At 46.5% G+C, this 16,990-nt stretch overlaps 1 protein-coding gene across 4 annotated transcripts in view; it reads right to left on the bottom strand.

Moving 5' to 3' along the window:
* The window catches only part of PLEKHG5 (pleckstrin homology and RhoGEF domain containing G5), a gene marked incomplete at its 3' end in the record, with an annotated part of 100,248 nt that overhangs the window by 63,637 nt on the left and 19,621 nt on the right, over positions 1-16,990 (bottom strand). For all 4 annotated transcript variants that reach the window (XM_083452078.1, XM_083452077.1, XM_083452076.1 and 1 more), the window contains exon 2: positions 10,409-10,491. In XM_083452078.1, the coding sequence (XP_083308204.1) occupies positions 10,409-10,491 (83 nt within the window). The remainder of the gene's footprint in view (positions 1-10,408; positions 10,492-16,990) is intronic.

Below are 16,990 nucleotides of genomic sequence, written 5' to 3'. Positions count from 1 at the left end.
TATCATGGGGGGGGGGTTTAAAAAATTGCACCAGACCCATATTTGGGTGAGGGAAATTGTTTGTTTTTAAGCAAGGGAAATGCATTTACATGGGAATAAATTGAGAAGTTTACTCTCTAAACATATTTTGCTTGATGTAGATACGGTGTAGCAGAAGGGGGAAGTTGACAAAAATAAGAGAAAAAACGAAATTGCCTTTTGACAATGTTTGTTAAAAACGTTGAAACTTAATAAAATTTAATTGAAAAAAATAATTTGGTTGATAATTGAGCTTTGATAATCCATTAATAAAGGATTATTCATGCTTTACAACAGGCATAGGCAAACTCAGCCCTCCAGATGTTTTGGGACTACTACTCCCATGATCCCTAGCTAGCAGAACCAGTGGTCAGGGACGATGGGAATTGTAGTCCCCAAACAGCTGGAGGGCCGAGTTTGCCTATGCCTGCTTTACAATGAAGAATAAAGTTTATACTAGAGTAGGTCATGTTGTCAGACATGTTGGTAAGTCTCTTAAACACTACCACTGCAGACTTGCACTCAGCTTATGCAGCAGGACAAGTGATTTTGAATTAGCTTCATCCACGTAACTCACCTTCACATGGTGTCGCTAATTGTTGTTAGATAATTTATTTGCAAAAGAAGAAAAAAAATAATACAAGATATTAAAACTTCTCTCTCTTTTTTTGAGGTTTGTGATTTGAATTTCTAGGACTGATTGTGACTAGTAGCCATTGACACATTCTCCCTCCACAGTATGCCTCTCAGAACCAGCTGCCGGGAATCATAAGTGGGAAGAGTTGCTACTGGACTCAGGCCTTGCTTGGGAGCTTCCCATGGGGGCATCTGGTTGGCTACTGTGAGAACAGGATGCTGGGCTAGATGCACACACACACACACACCCAATAGCCTGACCTAGCAGGGCTCTTCTTATGTTGTTAAACATCATGCCAGATTCTCCCACAATTCCATGGGCTCTGTGATGCCTGAGTTGGCCAGCTCTAAGCAAACCCTGCCACCTGCTGGCAGACTGTGGAAGAGTTGTTATCAAAACCATCTCTAGACACAACATAGAGCCTGATGAGGAAGGTCAACTTTTTCAGACCTGCTGGGAGGACAAAGGAAAAAAAGAGCCATGGGAGTGACTTTTAATCTGGACAGCTGAGAAACAACTGCGCTAGATGTTAACAGACCGTCAAAAGTATTCCCCCCCCCATATCATATTTTATAAATTTTCCAAAAATAAAACAATATCAATGTTTTGATATTGCTATTGTTGTCGTATTGTTTAACAGACCATCAAAAGTAAATGGGAACCTAAAGTGTCCACGTTATTTCACAGCGGACACGGATTTCCCACTGCTTGGTAATTTTCCTCTTCCAAGCAGCCTACAAAATTCAGAAGCAATAAAGACCACCACATAATAATTCATGATGACACAGCAACATAATGCAGAGTAGCTGCACGGAAAATCTTCTCAGAAACCATGCCAAACTATTGGGTTTAAAAAAAAAAAAACCTCCTCTGCAAATAGAAGCATTTTCAAAGCGTACTTAAAGGCGTGGATAGCTGCATCAGCAGAGCACGAGATTCTTAATCTCAGGGTTGTGGGTTCGAGCCCCATGTTGGGCAAAAGATTCCTGCTTTGAAGGGGCTGGACTAGATGACCCTCGTGGTCCCTTCCAACTCTGCAATTCTATAAGGGTGGAGGGGGCGTTGCTGGATTTTCCCCAGGGAGAGAGAATTCCATAGCCAGGTCCTCATCGGAATCTGCTCCTCATGCATGTATCTTGGCACAGAGTGAAGTTTGGGGGGCAGAGAGATGGAAGCAGCCTTCATCCTAGCCAAAATCTACTTGATCAGCTGCCCAGAGGATGTCAGAGCACCTCCTGTAACCCTCCAACAAGTCCTTCCCCCCCCCCAGGCCCCCTCAGTTTCATACACACAGGCGCCAACAGAGAGGCCACAGACTGGGACCAGGAACCTGTTGTTCCGGGCAGCTGTGGACCACAGAGGCTCTCTGCAGCTTCTTACATAACAGCTCAGAGAAAACTCTTAACCCTTCCTGCTGGGAAGGGTGAACGAGGACGAGTCGATGGCCACAAAGGGGCTTTCTGGGATCTACAGAAGAGCTTCTTTCCATGGTGCTAGTGGCTTTTGCTTAATGGCTTTTGGTGGCTGGTGGCTATCAGCTGCTAAAAACAGCGCTGCACAAGTATCACCTGCTTTGATGGACTCATAGGAAGTTGGAAGGGACCCCAAGGGCCAGCTGGGCCAAACCCCTGCCATGTAGGAATCACAGCTGATGACCATTGATATTGCAGGATGAGCACTTTTAGCCAGTTAATGTTCTTTCATCTTTCTGATGAATTTAATAAAATTGTAATCACGTGTGTTTTTGTAAACATGAGTTGCACTGAGACACAGTAAGTGGCGAACAAATGTAAATGTAAATGATAATAATAATAATAATAATAATAATAATAATAATACTAGACTTTATTCAACTTAGTTTTACTCAGAGTAGCTCCACTGAAAGCAGTTGGACCATGTGTGTTGATTTTAGTGGGTCTACTCTAAGCAGGACCGGCTTTGGCTACAACAACACATAACAAACAGCAGGACAAATTGTGTCTGTCCTGGTGTAAAACATACTTTCCACGATACAACGTTACAGCTTCTTCCAGGCCTAGCATGCCAGGGTTCCACACTTGTGCCCAACACAAATCCAGAGCATTTTAGGGTGCACACGATTTGGGGTGGGCCGTTTTACATCTGGGAGGTAAGCCTGAGATTTTGCAGCTGCCTGGCCAGAGACGGATGGACTTGGGATAAGGTGCTTAATGATTTTTTTTTTAAAAAAAAGAGTTCCACTACCTGCCTGGTCTCTCTCTCTCTCTCTCTCTCTCTCTCTCTCTCTCTCTCTCTCTCTCTTCACCACCACACTCACCTCGTACAGTTGTAAATGAACAGATATTCCTCCAACAACTTCTACTATCCCTCGGCTCCTTTCTTTCACCCCATACTCTGAAATCTGTTGTGCTTCCTCCATCCAAACAGGCCTCTGCCTAAAGTTGGGAGAGCTAATTCACAGCCAATGAGCTGTGCAAAAGTCCAGCAAGAGGACCCCAGGCAGAGAGGCATGGCAGTGGGGCTCTAAATATGAAGGTTGCTGCTTCAAATCTCTCTCGCGTTAATTTGCCTAATCCATTTTAAGAGGCCACCTGTGCTGGTCTCCCTAAGAACAATTTGTGGCGATGAATCCCATAAGTTAATTATGCCTTGGATGAAGGCTGAGGGAGGGCAGCTTCTGGATACTGGCCGTCATAGGTCCAGGGACACCTAGTGTTTCAAAAAAACAGGGGTCCTGGTAAAGAGGAGATGATAAAGAGCAGTAACCCAGCTGCCATGAACCGCAGAGAAGTGGATTGAGGGGGGAGAAAGGCAGAAGGGAGGAGGAGGAGGAAGGAAAGCAGAGAGAGAAGAAAAAGGCCAGAATGGAACGGCAGCTTCTGCCTGAGTCTGTCCCTGGAAACGGCACAGGGAGAAACTACAGATCCATTCCAGCTTTTTTCTTCTGCCTGCATCTACCTGCCTCTGTCTCACTGCTCTGACTCCATCCAGGTCCCCTCGCCACCTTTTCCCCACACCAAGTCAGCAACTTCTCATTGTCTAGGACAGGAAGATGAAGAAACCTTAATCTGTTTCAGTCCATTTGGGTTAGCTCATTATCTGGTTAAAGATAATGCTCATGAAAACTGACTGCATCTGTGTAAATGCCTCATTACAGCAAACACGTATTCTGCGACTCTTTTTAAAAGTTTATATTCTTTAAGCAAAGTTTATTTCAAAGATCAAGTTTGGTTAATTGTTCAATGAATAAAAACAATGTCCTTTGATGTAGGCATTCAATAGATGATTGCCTTCTAAAATGAAAAATTACCTGGGTACACTGTCTAATGAAATGTGCTGCAAGACAGTTTTTCTAGAGGATATCCACCACAAAACCACATGGACAGACACCCACACAACAATTCTAGTGTTTCAAGAGAAACAGCAAACCATCATCTCTCCAGCCTCCTTCTCTGCACCACTCATCATTTGATCCTTTATTTGATAAAATGTACCATTCAAGACGATTCACAGCCGCACAATAAAAATGAGTTTAAAAACATGACTAAATGTAGCTTTTAAATGATACAATGAAACACCCAAGGCGGACCCCTGAAAATATATACATTTATCCCATCGGAACAGCTTGTTGAAACAAGAATGTTTTCCATTGTTTCTGGAAAACTCAAAGAGTGGGAATCTGTCCTATCTCACCAGGGAGACCAGAGCTGATTTTGCCCCAGACTCAGGACTGAACCCAACCTGGGGTGGGTTTGTATAATCGGTTTCCTCCAAAAAACACCTGCAACTGCACTGCCGACAACCTTCTTGAGTCCCTGTCCCAAAAGGGAGAATTTCAGCAACTGGGTGGTAGTTGTTTAATACCAACAGGTCCAGGGTTGGGTGTCGTCAGGAATGACCACATTATCACCTCCTTCCAGGTGGCAGGCACCACCTGCAAAGATGCGCTCAACACACCCTGGATCTCAAAGGGTTGAGAGGGCACCTGGTTGGGCACAAAGCGGCCTGGTCAGGCCACAAAGACCAGTCCCACAAAACAAGGCTTGATGGAGCATTGTAAACCTCACTCAGAGCCACATCAGCCACGGTATCATGCAGGCTACATGGGTAAGCAACTTTGTCCTCGAACCGTTTGCCAAGCAAATCACAGTGGATCTCCAAGAGGAGGGCTCAGACCACCACTTGCCTGGGCGGTTACTCAAGGAAGCAGTGGAGGCAACAAAGGAGGCCCTCTGCGCTGGTTTCACCAGGTAGCCGGAACTCACATTCAGTTGGGGCTTTCAACACCTACACTCAAGCTATTGTCCAGTCTGTTTCATAACTACCCAGTATCCCAGGGGCCAAATATGCTCTGACACATCCATTATACAGTGGTACCTTTGGTTACATACTTACCGTATTTTTTGCTCTATAAGACTCACTTTTTCCCTCCTAAAAAGTAAGGGGAAATGTGTATGCGTCTTATGGAGCGAATGCAGGCTGCACAGCTATCCCAGAAGCCAGAACAGCAAGAGGAATTGCTGCTTTCACTGCATCATGATCCCTCTTGCTGTTCTGGCTTCTGAGATTCAGAATATTTTGTTTCTTGTTTTCCTCCTCCAAAAACTAGGGGCATCTTGTGGTCTGGTGCGTCTTATAGAGCGAAAAATACGGTAATTCATTCTGGAGGTCTGTTTTTAACCTGAAGCACCACTTTAGCTAATGGGGCCTCCCGCCACTGCTGCACGATTTCTGTTCTCATCCTGAAGCAAAGTTCTTAACCTGATGTACTATTTCTGGGTTAGCGGAGTCTGTATCCTGAAGCGTATGTAACCTGAAGCGTATGTACCCGAGGTGGTACAGTTATCTTTGGTTATCTTATATTCTTGGACTTCCCCGCACATCCCTTCGTGGGTTCTTGTTTTGTCCTTGTTGAGCTGCATTTCCTTAATTACCCCCCCTCTTCTGGTTGTTTTTAACTGCTGCTCACATGTATAACCCTACTTGGAAATTTATCTGGTTATTGTATATCTTTAAATATTATCCAAAGCGTTCCCACTCCCCTCTTATATCTGTCTCATACTGATTCCTTATCTTTGCAGTCAGCATTGCTAATTCCGCATATTCTGCCAACTTATTCTGCCATTCTTTTTCTGCAGGACTATCTTTGTCCTTCCACCTTGGAGCATAATTTCTTCTGGTTGCTGCCATTGCGTATAGAAAGAGTACCAAGTACTTTCTTAGGTATTTCATCCTCTATAATAGGAGCAGTTGCTTACATGGCCCTCAGCATCTCTCAGTTCCACAAGAAGACTAAGGCCTCAGTTGGGCCTAATGTAGAAGCAACCCTGAAGTCCTCTAGTTGAAGGCTGCATTTTTAACTGACATTTTAAAATTATTTTTAAGCTGCTTTAAAACCATCTCACTTGGAGGGATCCAAGGGAAAAGCTGAATAGCAGCAAGATGGGGGGGGGCACTCTTGTGAATGGTTCCCTGCTACATCCCAGGTGTTAGTACATTCATCTTCATACTGCTAAATAAACATCTGCATAAAAAGCAAATGTTTCTCCTTGAATTTGGGGGATTAGGTTTGGCGGTATAGATTGGGGAGGAAGGAGCCAGAACTTCCAGTTCCGGTTTGTTAGTGTAAAAAGTGTGCCTATTTAGCATATATTTAAGTCAGCGACTCCAATTTTTGCATCTCATGACCATCCAACATCCATCTTTTCCTTTAAATATATGCCAAAGAAGCAACCAATGAATTGGCTTAGGGTCCGCAAGAGTTTATGTCATCATAAATTTGTTGGTCTTTTAAACAGCTTCTAAAGAGTTTTCCCAAACAGATTGTTCTGCTGCAAGGAATTGGAGGCCGGGGGTGGGGGGGGGGGCGACAAAATGACATCACACATATTAGCCAATAGGCTCCTACAGCTGCCGTAAAAACTAGATGTTGAAATCAGTACTCACTTCCCAAGAAAAGGAATGGATTTTTTTCCAGGTTCAATTTTAACCAACCTGAAGAGGAAGTTTGTTCAAAGACTTGGTAGTAGCAGCGGCAAGGGGGGGGCACCACATATTCAACCTCAGGGACTGAACAAAGTCCATGGAGCATCCCCCTTTGCGGATAATCCTCAAGACCCCCCCCCCCAAAAAAAAACCCTCATCTCAATAACAAAAAACGCTCCCCATAACAGCAAAACATCCAAAGAGATAATGAAGGTTTAGGAAATAGTGGGGGAGAGGTCCGGGAATATGGGTTGACTACTATTAGCAAACACTTACCTTCACTTCAAGATAGCCCCAGAGAGAAACCCAGGTGGCATTAGGGGGGGGGGACCCCAAAGGGATTTCTTTTTCCTGCCCAGGCTTCAGTCCCAAAGAAAAGTAAGGGAAGCTATCCCAGAGAAGAGAGAATGAGTAACCAAGCCGGCTACTCCACAGACAGGGGAGAGGGGAATGAGAGGCTCTAAATCCATCGCAGCTTTACATTAACAAGCAATTAGGCTAAGAGGACAAGGCAGAGAACGAGAGATTCTGCTGGGCTAGTTTGCACGCAGACACACAAATTATAACCTAGGAGTGGAAGCAGGGGCAGCCCATCTGCGCTGGGGCTTTTGGTAGCAGCACAGTCCAAGCTGGACCCTAAGGCTGGCTTAGTGAGTGAGTGGTTTGGTGTTCAGCTAGTTCACACATTCCAGAAAGGCAGACTCAGATTAGGCCCAAGAGGGCTCTGCAACCTAATATGTGATGTCAAAACACTCACTTTTCAAGAAAGCTGACTGCTTTTTCTTTTTTTCAGATCACACCTATTTTTATTCATTTAAATGCCCATCCTCATGCCTTACTTTACACGCACAAACCAGTTGCAGAACTGTTCCAGGGATTGGTAGAAGGCATATTGACGGCGTCACAGGCACTAGCCAATTGGTCCTGTCCACTTCTAGCTTCTCCCCGCCCCCAGTCCAAAGCAAGCTGCAGAACATCAGTGGTGCCATTTCCCACCCACCCCTTCCAGAGCTCAAAAGCAAAGTCTGAGTTGAATTAAAGGATGGCCCCAGAACTGATTCTTCCCCACCCCCTGCCCATCTGAAGAAAAACCCATAAAATTTTCTTCACCTTAATTGTAGGGTTGGACTGAAGTGGCATGATAGAAGTTTATAGAATTATGCACGGCATGGAGGAAGTAGCTAGAGAAAAGTTCTTTCTCCCTCTCTAATGACACTGGAACTCGAACTTATTCATGCAGCACATGGATAAACTACGGAATTCACTCCTGCAAGAGGCAGTGATGGCTTTGAAAGATTAGACAAATTCACAGAGGAGAAGGCCATCGGTGGCTACTAGCCAGGATGGCTATACTCTACCTCCACGGTCAAAGGCAGCTATGCTTCTGTATGCCAGTAGCTGGAAAACTTGGGGGGGGGGAGAGAACTCTTGCAGGTTTACTGCAGGCATCTGATTGGCTCCTGCAAGAACACAATGCTGGGATAGATGCCCTGATCCAAGAGGCTTTTTTCTTATGTTCTCAATTAATTTTAGTGGTGCTAGTCAGCCTGCCTACTTCCCTCCCTCCCTCCCCACCTGTTCAACCTATAACCTTGTACACAAGCTGAGGCTGCCTTGCACCCCACAGTCTTCTCAAGGAAACTGACCCTTCCTCCTCCAACTCCTCACACACACACAGGCCAGCTCAAGGGGCCTACCAAGCTGCCCTTTTTCATTTTTGCAGATTGTGTTGCTGGGCTCCTTTCCTGCTCCTGAGCAGCAGAGAACGGGGAGAGCAGCTCCAGCGAATCGTTGTGAATCGAGCAAAGCGGACAAGGGAGAACAGCTGTCCCTCTCTCTCTCTCTTTACACACACACACACAGACAGACAGACAGACAGACACCAATCTTCTTGTTGGAATGGCGACGCACTGACCCTTTTGTGGGAGGGGGGAGAGCTGAGCATTTCTCCAGCTGCTGAGGCTTTGAGGCTGCCACTCTGTCTGGAAAAGTCTTTGCGGTTTGTTAGCAGGGAGGGGAAAGGCGGTGAGGTAAGGGGGAGACCCAAGGAAGGGCGGAGAGGCAGAAAGAGCAGAGGGGAAGGACGGAGCCAAACCATTTTCTACTGGCATCTTTCCGCAACCTGCCTTCCCCGATGGCCTGCGCAAGCCGCACCATCAGCCACACACATGAAGGGGCACAAAGGAACTTGAGTCACCCACATTCAGTTCTAAAACCCAGCTGGGAAAAAGCAGCCAGGTTCTTATTTTCTTTACCCCTTACCCTACACACACACACACACTTTAAACATTCTGGTTAGCCCCTATGGTAGGTATTCAGCTTCTTTTTTAAAAAATCAATAAAGCAGGCATGTTTAGGATAAATTCACACATGTCACAATAAGCAGCTCCTGCAACCTTTGGGGGACCCGCGTCGTTTTTAGTTCACTCTCGAAGTCAGGCATTGGGCAAAACTTTTCAGATGGGCTGGCAGCCAATTAAAGAAGGGTGTGATACCCACTCCATCTTCCCCCAGTCCGGACATCAATGTGTTGGATTATGCCAGCACCAGGCAGTGGTGATGTGGAGCAGATTGGGTGGAATGGAGTGGCAGGTGGGGAACACTCAATATATTGGCACCATGCGGCAGATTCAGGGACGGAAGGTGGGCGAGAGGGAAATCTTGATGCTGGGCTGCCCCTTGGGGTCTCATCCACTTACGCCGGTTACTGAGTGCAATGATAGAGCTTGCAATTTGTTGACCCGCCTTTACTGTTAAGGGCTTGGCAGTTTGAGGACTTGCCCTGGAGTCACATGACCTCAGCCGTTCCTTAGGTCTTGAGTTAGCAAACACTCCAAGTGTCCCTATTTTCCAGAGACGCCCCTGATTTAGAGAAGCCATCCCGGTTTCTGATTTGATCCCAGAATGTCCCACTTTTCCTTAGGATGTCCCTATTTTCATTGGAGAACTATTGGAGGGTAAGGTCTTAGAGGATCCCCTGAATAAAGATTCCTTTATAAAAATTACTCATCATTGCAGGTGCTTGTTGTTGGACCCAGAAACATTACACAGTGAATTAGAGGCTCGCTGTGTCTGAATCCCTATGGCCCTGTCTGCACTATGCCTTGAAAGCAGCATCATACCACTTTAAACAGTCATGGTTTGCCCCAAAGAATTCTGGGAACTGTAGTTGGTTGGGGATGCTGAGAGCTGTTAGGAGGCCCTTTATTTCATTCCCAGAGCACCCTATGAAGGGGAATTGATTGTTAAACCACTCTGGAAATTGACCCTCTGTTGGGTGGGAAAGAGGTCTCCTAACAACTCTCAACAACATTAACAAACTACAGCTCCTGGGATTCTTTGTGGGAAGCCATGACTGTTTACAAAGTGGTACAGCATACCTTCCAACATGTTGACTCCAGAAATTGGGAGGTGCATCTTCCTGGCACTGCTCTCATGCGAGTCACATGATCTGCATGAGATCACAGAGCCCAAAAACATGTGTCTGGGGTGTGCACAGCACCCCAAAAATGGGATGTCCCGATTTAATGAGGGCAGTTGACAGGAATGGCAAAGCACTGCATATTGTGCAGATGGAGCCTGTCGCAGCCCAATGCCAACAACTGATTCTGTATTTGTGACCTCATCCTCCTTGGCTTGGTTAACTGAGCCCCACGGTCTTTGGATTTCTCAGATCAAGGCACTTGGGAGGAAACGGTGGGCTTTGTGGCAACTTCCTCAAGATCTAAGAATATCCTCTTTCCCAGAAGCCCCCTGAACCCAAACACATGCAAAATCATAATACAGTACCTTTGTGGCTCGCCGCTTCTCCACGCAGTTGGGATTTTGGCAGTACAATACTTTCTCCTTCTCCTCCGTCACGGTCCGCTCATCTGGAAGAGAAAGCGTTCAAAAGTTTGCTTTAAAAAAAGAAGAAGAAGAAGGCAGGTTATCCAGCAGCCGGTCAGGAGCAAACAGCTTCACAGCCCCTAGCTTGCAAAACTTCAGATCGACAGCCAGCTTGTGGTCCTAATGGGGGACCAGCTGGACCCAGCAGCCAAAAATTTAAAAAAGGAGTGGTTTGTAGGCAAAGGAAAAGCTTAGTGATCACAGGAGCAGATCGGGACTTGAGCGACTCACAGCACAGGTCCACGACACACATTTTGCATCCGCTATAGATGCAAAATTTAGGTTCCAAGCAAATGAAGAGGGCAGGCGAGTGGTCACTGTCATTGCACTTTGCTTACAAGTAAACATGAACCCTCTGGCAACACCCTTGCAGAGAAGAGAGCAAGGAGCCTTGACTTTAAAAAAACAAAACAGTGCCTGCATCTAATCTTGCCTCTTTCTAAAATTTATTTATTGCAGTGTGCTTTTCTTTCTGTAAATCTACCAAAGAGTAAAAACAAAATAAAATTCGGATGAAGGGGTTTTCTCAGGATGGTGGAGGATGTGTGTGCTGCATCCCATTGTGGTTGTGGGGCTGGCACTTGCCCTTCTTCAAATAGGAAATGCTCTGTGGTGGGGACAACAAAAATAGGGGGTCTAGGAGAGTCGGTTGTGGGGCAGTGAGAAATGTCCCTGTTTTCATCTGAGGAAAGTTGGAGGATATGTGATTGCGAAACTCAGGTCAAAAGGCAGAAAAGACTTGCAGTTCCCTTTCGGGTATAAGCAAGATAGGCAAGCTATTCTGGGATTTTAAAATTTATTTTTTAAACACCATGCAACTCATTGCTGCCACAGAGTTCAGCCTACCAGGCCTGACATGATGGGAACTCTGGCAAACACCCCAACACGTGTTCATCCTCAGTGGCCACGTTGCACAGCCGCCTTTCGGTCCTTCTGCCAAAGGACGTCTGTTCAACTTAATAACCCACAGCTCAGCTCATTTAATAACTCATTTTTTCCCCTGTTGCAATTCAATAAGTTCAAAGCCCAGAGACACAGCTTTCTCCCGCTATTCCTATTTTATATCCCACAGCAACCCGGGGGTGCAGATTAGGCTGAGAGTGACTGCTCCAAAGTCTCTCAGGAAGCTTCAAGACTGAGTGGGGATTTGAACCCAAAGCCTCTCCAGCCCTTGATCAACAAGCATGAGGCCCTTTTATATGTAGGAATCAGGGGCGGACGGGGTGAGAAGCATTTGATCATGCAATGGTCCACTTGCACTCTGTTTTAATATTTTGCTGATTTTAACTGTTTTAAAATGTTTTGCTTTTATTTTTACTGGCATCGGAGATATGTTTGCTGCCCTTTGTGAAGAGCAGGGCTGGGCGATATATTGATATAGCGTCCAAAACTGGTTTGAAGTCCATATTGTGACATCAATTTCATCATTTTTGAGCTGGCTATATGTATTTCAAATCATGATGTGTGTGTGTGCACTATGCAAAAATCGCAATGTGGGAAAAGCCATGAAGCCAGCCAATGCCTCTACAGAGCTCCATCCTTATTTCAGACATCGTGATACAGTCGTACCTCAGTTTTCAAACATAATCCATTCCGGAAGACCGTTCAAGTTCTGAAACATTCAAAAACCGAAAACTCAGTAAAAGGTAATGGTAAAGGTACCCCTGCCCGTACAGGCCAGTCTTGACAGACTCTAGGGTTGTGCGCTCATCTCACTCTATAGGCTGGGAGCCAGCGCTGTCCGCAGACACTTCTGGGTCACGTGGCCAGCGACAAGCTGCATCTGGCGAGCCAGCGCAGCACATGGAACGCCGTTTACCTTCCCGCGGGTAAGCGGTCCCTATTTATCTACTTGCACCCGGGGGTGCTTTCGAACTGCTAGGTTAGCAGGCGCTGGGACCGAATGACGGGAGCGCACCCCGCCGCGGGGATTCGAACCGCCGCCCATGCGATTGGCAAGTCCTAGGCGCTGAGGTTTTACCCACAGTGCCACCCGCGTCCCTCAGTAAGGAAGCCTCAATATGAAAAACTCAGTATGGAAGCTGGATGGCATGTTCGACTGCCGAGGCAAGTTCGAAAACTGAAGCATTTACTTCCAGGTTTACAGTGTTTGAAAACCAAAGTGTTCATCAATGGAGATGTTCAAAAACCAAGGTACCACTGTATATTGGTATATTGTAATGTTTAGCTGGTGATCTATTGCAGCGTTGTGAAAACCAGATATCACCCAACACTAGTAAAGATAAAGGGACCCCTGACCATTAGGTCCAGTTGTGACCAACTCATCTCACTTTATTGGCCGAGGGAGCCGGTGTACAGCTTCCGGGTCATGTGGCCAGCATGACTAAGCCACTTCTGGCGAACCAGAGCAGCACACGGAAACACCGTTTACCTTCCCGCTGGAGCAGTACCTGCCGGTATTTATCTATTTGCACTTTGACGTGCTTTTGAACTGCTAGGTTGGCAGGAGCTGGGACTGAGCAACGGGAGCTCACCCCATCACAGGGATTTGAACCGCCGACCTTCTGATCGGCAAGTCCTAGGCTCTGTGGTTTAACCCACAGCGACACCTGTATCCCTGTTGCCCAACACTAGTGAGCAGTAAATGAAAATGTAGAACAGTTTTAACTTGTGAGCCATAGCTAGTGTGGTACAAGCACCTTCCCCATTCTGGGAGAGACTGATACTTAGGGCAAAGCAAAATGCACTCCGCACATGCTTTGGGAGCTCTTCTTATTCTTGCATGGCCAGACCGATTCTAGGCCCAGCAGAGGTTCCATGGTCAATCACTGTTAAGTGCTGGCTCACATCAAGACCTGAAGCTACTTGTCTTTCTGTCAGCTGTACTGCAAAGAAATGAACCACGTGCTGTTAAAAAAAAAGTAAAGTCAGAGCAAGCTACTGGGTCAGGGCATGCTGCTCACCTCTCAGCCCAGAGGGAGACTTCTGCTCAAAAGCCTTGGGTTCCGTTGCTGGCGAACTTCAGAGTTTTCAGCTGGCTCCAGTCCTAAGCCCCTGATTATGCGGGGAAAAGTTCCCGTCAACAAAGAGCATTTAAAAGGCCATTACGTGCTGTTCTTGGCAGACACCCCTCAGCTGCAGGGATGGAGCATCTGTCAGGCACAGGGCCTGCGCAGGAATCCAATCGGACTCCCATCGGAGGTGAAAGGGAGCTGGTACCACCAGGGTCAGAGGACTGGCAAGATGACTTGCAGGAATCCAAGAGGGCCTCTGGACGAGGCTCCAGGTTTCAAAACACTGCAGAGCCGTGATCTCAGAGAACCATGTTGCTAAGAGAGGCAGGGCCATGATCCTTCCAGCGTTGCTCAGATGAGAAGTTAGCCGGGAAGAAAGGAAAATGAGGAGAGAAATAGCCATTCATTTCCCCACATCTGTGAAGTTCCTTTAAATATCTCAGCCTTTTTGAATTCTATCCAAATCTACTGTTCTGTGGTTTGGTTGTCATGTTTTAATATTGTCTGGGAACGCAGAACGTTTGTCAAGTGGCATATCAGGGCGGCAAATAAATAAGAGCATCCATGTGTGGTCCCTGGGAAATCACTTCCTGTTTGTTTGTTTTCCTTTTGGCGGTGTCTGGTTCAAATTTGCAGAGCAAATTGCTGGAGTCTTTGTTCTGCAGGGTTCAGCTCCATCTCTCAGGATCTCTAGAACTTTGCCCCCGCAGAGTACTGCTGGTGACTTTTTGTTGCTATGGTCTAAAATCTTGGAGCCAGGGCAACATCTCAGTCATGCATCTAAATGGATTCCAGTCCATGAAAAATTATGCTCTAATAAAAAAAACAAACGGGTTGGTCTTTAAAGTTGCCGGAAAACATTTGTATTTCTTGTCTTTATTCGCATTGTGTAGAGGGAAATTTTTCGAAAGAAAAATTTGCTTTAAAGGTCGCCACAGGGGGCGCTTTGTGGCTTTTCGGAAGTTCCCAGAGGCTCTTCAAAGGCAGCCCCATGCAGATTGCATCCCAGGAGTCCAGCTGTGATGAAACGAAAGCACGTGTCCTTGAGTCTAGAGCTGCCTTCTCTAGGAATGGACATGGCTCATCATGTGGCAGCCAAAGTTGGGTGAGGGCACCCTTGCCACGGCTACCACAGGGACATCCGGGCTCAAGGCTGAGTCCAGGGGACACACACACAACTGCACAGCTGCCTTTCCAAGGGGCTCCCATTTAAGGCAGGCGCATATGCCCTAGGGAACAACACACACTTGGGCATGCCAGACAAGACCCCATTGCCCAAATCTCCGGGCAGCAGGCAAGTTTTTCCTTTAGTGATGCCCCAGAGATAAATTCTCTTTAGCTCTGCTGGTGCCCACCATCTCTTCAGAGTTTCACATATCCTTTCCCAAAGCAGCTTCAAGAAAATCCCTTTGAGTTTGTCTAAATCTAGCCTTTTTATTTTTGCTCTTCGCCGCAGAACCGCTCTTGGCAACGGTTTCGCCAGGCAATGTTTTCATACCAGCTGTTTCAATCTTTCTCTCTCTTCTTGGCGGGGGGTGGGGGGTGAGAATACAAATTTGTGCATGCGGTTCCTCACTTCCCCGAATGGTGAAATGCACCAGTATTTCAACCAGAGAGCGTGGGAGAGAATGACGGCATATTTTTTTTTGCAAAATGCTTGTTGACAAATATTCACGGTGAGTAAAGTGGAAGCCGGAAAGAGTCCAGAGACAAGAAACTCAGAGCCACATGGAGACCGCCTTCCAGACAAGTGCAAAAAAGGGGGGTTGGGGGGGTTCTCTTTTCTTTTTTGTAGGTTCTATCCTCCAACTGGGACGCAGGTGGCACTGTGGGCTAAACCACGGAGCCTAGGGTTTGCTGATCAGAAGGTCGGCGGTTCGAATCCCTGCGACGGGGTGAGCTCCTGTTGCTCGGTCCCTGCTCCTGCCAACCTAGTAGTTTGAAAGCACGTCAAAGTGCAAGTAGATAAATAGGTACTGCTCTGGTGGGAAGGTAAACGGCATTTCCGTGCACTGCTCTGGTTTGCCAGATGACCCGGAAGCTGTATGCTGGCTCCCTCGGCCAATAAAGCGAAATGAGCACTGCAACCCCAGAGTCAGCCATGACTGGACCTAATGGTCAGGGGTCCCTTTACCTTTACCTTTACCTTCCAAGTGCTGAGCTCTGACTTAGTCCCAATGAAGCTTCCCCATCACCTCAAGTGTTGATGCAGTGGTGAATTCTGAAGTGCTGGTGTTCTTCATGGCAATAAGAACCCAAAAAGAGTCTTGCTGGACCAGGCCAATGGCCCATCACATCCAGCATCCTCTTTTCACAGCAGCCAACCAGATGCCTGTGGGAAACCAGCAAGCAGGACCCAAGGACAAAGGCTCTCTCCCCTCCCATGGTTTCCAGCAACTGGTGGCAATCTTTGTGCCAACTTTAAAGACTTTGTGGCAACCAGGCCCCTTCTGAGATTATATACAAGGACAGTGGAGAGACTCCTTTTTGATTCTCGCACCTCAGCGCCCAACCCACCTAAATTTGCCTTCCCTGAACCACTTTGTGAACAAAAACACATCTATCCTTTGAAATTTGCACTTCTCTGAAATGTGCGAGGCAGCTCGCCAGCCCTCCAAAATGCAAGTACCTCGGGTTACAGACGCTTCAGGTTACAGACACTTCAGGTTACAGACTCCGCTAACCCAGAAATAGTACCTCAGGTTAAGAACTTTGCTTCAGGATGTGAACAGAAATCGCGGTGGCAGCGGCGCAGTACCATTAGCTAAAGTGGTACCTCAGGTTAAGAACAGTTTCAGGTTAAGAATGGACCTCCAGAACAAATTAAGTTCTTAACCTGAGGTACCACTGTATTAGTAGGGGGAAAGGATGCAATTTGGGGATAGGTTCATGCCAAAAAGCACTGTATTCAGGGGAATGGCATGCAAAAAACACAGCTATCAGGCAAAATTGTGTACAGAAACATGCATATTAGGAGTGGCATATGCATTTTCACAGAGATTTAAAAAAAAAAAAAATACAGATACCGAGATGGGGCAAACTAAACAAGACTTGGAAGATGAGAAACAGAAAGAAACTGAAATGTACCTATTGTTCCATCCCTATCGACAACAAAAATGAATTTTTGACCTATGCAAAGGTCAGGGCTTCAAAGCCAAACCAGCTTGGTTCTAGCCACCTGTCCTCCCTGCATAAGCTAAAAGACCCCTCCCCCACTTCCAATATTTAAAATTTCAGTCTTGAACAATTACTAAACAAAGCAGCACCAAAATTGTTTAGCAGCACAAGACAGTGGCTGTTTTCAAGACAAGGCACAGGTAAGCCAATGTCAGACACAGGGAGTGAGGGCCAGGGAGCATGCAGAGCAGCGACGAGCACACTCTTTTCTACCTCGAGCCAAAGGAAAATAAGTGGTGCTTTCAGCAATGGATGGCTTCCACACAGCCTGCAGCTTCTGGCCAAGGTGGTTCAACAGGGTTTATATTTAGAAGCGGACCAAGTGAATTAC

The sequence above is a fragment of the Podarcis tiliguerta genome (assembly GCF_965153285.1).
Source record: "Podarcis tiliguerta genome assembly, chromosome: 8".
Classification (NCBI taxonomy): Eukaryota; Metazoa; Chordata; class Lepidosauria; order Squamata; family Lacertidae; genus Podarcis; species Podarcis tiliguerta.
The sequence above is the reverse complement of the archived record's forward strand: the minus strand, read 5'-3'. Positions and strand labels throughout refer to the sequence as shown.